This window comes from Frankliniella occidentalis, unplaced genomic scaffold (assembly GCF_000697945.3).
Source record: "Frankliniella occidentalis isolate FOCC.00 unplaced genomic scaffold, Focc_3.1 Scaffold349, whole genome shotgun sequence".
NCBI classification, from domain to species: Eukaryota; Metazoa; Arthropoda; class Insecta; order Thysanoptera; family Thripidae; genus Frankliniella; species Frankliniella occidentalis.
In genome coordinates, this window is record NW_026267472.1 from 163,697 (window position 1) to 166,585 (window position 2,889).

At 39.8% G+C, this 2,889-nt stretch overlaps 1 protein-coding gene across 1 annotated transcript in view; it reads right to left on the reverse strand.

Annotated features, from left to right (window-relative positions):
* Positions 1-1,987: 1,987 nt before the first annotated feature.
* The window catches only part of LOC113214272 (uncharacterized), a 61,806-nt gene continuing 60,904 nt past the window's right edge, over positions 1,988-2,889 (reverse strand). The window contains exon 14 of the mRNA XM_052274196.1: positions 1,988-2,243. Coding sequence (XP_052130156.1) covers positions 2,058-2,243 — 186 coding nt within the window. The 3' untranslated portion in view covers positions 1,988-2,057. The remainder of the gene's footprint in view (positions 2,244-2,889) is intronic.

Consider the following 2,889-nt stretch of genomic DNA (forward strand, 5'->3'; position numbering starts at 1 on the left):
AAAGTATCGCTCAAATAAGTGATTGTTATCACAAATGTAAGCAATGAATTTTATATTTTACTTTTGCTGCGATGATCATCACAACATCGTGCAATATTTCTTTATCACAGAAAACGTGCAGTCAGTATCACACTAGGATTTAAAGTGTGTGTGTGCAAGAAGCTTTTTACAGTTATGAAATTTTAAAGAGCTTTTTGCGCACAGAGTTATAGTTAACTAGAGGCTTACTATACCTTTATAAAAACGCAATGAACTAACTTTAATTGCTTTGGAGAGCGTTTTTTTATTTTATTCAATGCGCATCTCTATTTTAAACTGTTTAAGCTGTTTTTTGCCCAAATTTTTAAGTTTCAGTCCTGTACAGTCTTGTAGACGTGTCACCTTAATAAACAGGTAATGGAAATTTCGTAACGTACATGTTACTCAAATGCCATAACATGCACTGAAAATGGGCGTGTAGTGAAACTTCAATGGCGTCTAATGAAATGAACGTTAAATTTAATAACATTGTTTTTTAACAGTGTCATTAAATTTTATGACAACTTTATTACAATTAATGTTTACTGTGTTATGAAAGTATGCCGCCTACCAGCTAGACACCACACATTTACACTGTAGGTGACCCGTGCGAGGCCTCCTGGCGCTGCGCACGCCGCACTCCACGTATATTTTCGGCCTGTGTTTGAGTAACGGAATATGTCCGGGCACCGCAACTTATCACCACACGAACGAATGTGAGCTACTTAACGTAACAAATCACATGTCAAATCCAAAGGTAAACGTACCGAATTTATAACATGTCCGATATATCCGTACATACCGTGAGAAAAAGTTAGAAAATGTTGGAAAAAGCGAATACGTAACTTATTTTCAAAGGACTGAAGTAAAAGTTTCAAGTTTCAACTTAGACTCTTAAAAGAACGTTAAAGGCAGTTAAGTATTAAGTTACGGACCCCTGGAATATGTAACCCTTTTGTACCTCTACCCGATGCTGCGAATGCGGTATTGTGATACCTCAACTGGTTTCTGGTCAGGAGCGTTGAGAACACCCCCCCAAGGAAATCAGCTTTCCGGAATTTTCATCATCATCCCATCACAACAACCGCAGCTTGAATTTTCGCGTGCGCGCAGGTAATGGAGTCATAGATTCCCTTCGTCCGTACCTCTGTAAAAAGTATTCGTGATTTCACGAAGAAAAATATCACGAAATGCTTCATAAGAAATAATTAACGAAAATATTTCGTGTCAATTTACGAAACATTTCGTAAAGGTACAGATATATTTCGTAACGGATCCAACTTTTTGGGTCATCATTAATCTTAAAATTTGGTAAAATACATACAAATCTACTCTCTTTTAGTTGGAGCTTAGGATTCCAAAGCAACTCGTAAAAGTTATAATTTTAACTTTTGCTGTATTCCTTCGGAAATTAGTTAGTTTTCGACGTGTCCAACTTTTTCCCAGTACAGTTAACGTCGGGCATATTTCAGACTCGATAACTCAAACTTTTAATTAGACTCTTCTCATACGAGAAAAATTTCCAAATTTTTTGATGGCATCTCAAAATCTGTTTTCCTCATATGAGAAAAATTTTCACATTTTTCGATGACATCTCAAAATCTGTTTTTTTTTTCCTCAAATGTAGGAGCTTCTCAAAGTTTTCCCTTTTTACTCAAAAAATTGGAATTTTTTTACCCTACTCGGTCCGGCGCAACTATTCGTCTTCTTAATCGCGTCAGATTCACTTCCTTACTGTGCGCGTTTAGGCTTCATCGAGCATACTAAATGCCAACTTGAGATGTTTGGCCAGAGTCTTGACGTGCCTGATTCACGTGCACTTGAGAAACGGGAAAAACACGAAGAGTTGCTGTAGCTTTTTCCTCGGGCTGCGGGTGGCGCGACGGACGCGGCGAGCCCCGACCGCACCGCGGCCTGATATCGAAAGTTTTGGGGCATAGGGCGCCATGAACCTCGATTTCTTGCTTACAGATTTCATTTATTGACAATTCATGTGTGAGAGACAAGATTGTTACAAGGAATGTCCGCCATCGTGGACCTCAAACAAGAGGGCGATACTCCGCCAGAACTTTTTCCCAAGCAAACGACGCCGCCGAAAGTACAAAACCACAGAACAGCATATAGAAAGCTGGTTCCAAATTTTGCAGCCGAAGAGGGCGTGGATAGATCGGACAAGAAGCTTGTGGAACCACGAAGAGCCCGTACCACCGAGCAAACAGCCCTGTCTAACAATAGAGAAGGACGACATAAAATTGGGGTATAGATATGTCAAGTAAACCTGACCCGAGCCTAAAACCTATCTCCCTTTCCTTTCAGTCAGGAAGTCTCATGGTCAGGATTCACAGACGTAATTCTATGGTGTTCTATAGAAACCGGTAGTAAAGCCATTTATATCCATGAAATTTCATGACCTGGTAAATTTGTGGATAGCAAAGTGCTACCCACTATCGCCTCATCCGCGCTATTGTCCTCACCGTCCCAATATCGTCTAGCACGTCCCCAAATGGTACTGTATACGCATAACAAGACGAGCCCGTCACGAGCCTTGCTCCTCCTGTAGTTAACTTTTCTTTTTTGTGTCTCATCTAGTAATTCCTTGCGTCGTCTGACAGGTTCCGAATTGGGCCCTTCAGGGTTGTTAACGTTACCTTAAAAATGTATCGCGATACCGTTACCTCGTTACTCTACCCTCGGTAACGCGTTATCAATACCGTTACAGCCTTCAGAGAATTGTAACGCGTTACGTTACTGGCAACGTCGTTACTTCGTTACTCGATACATGAAATTAATATTTTTAAAAAATTTCTAGACACAAACAGTTTTAAGGTGTTAATGTATAATAAAGAGAATTTTATAGGTATTATAGAGTAT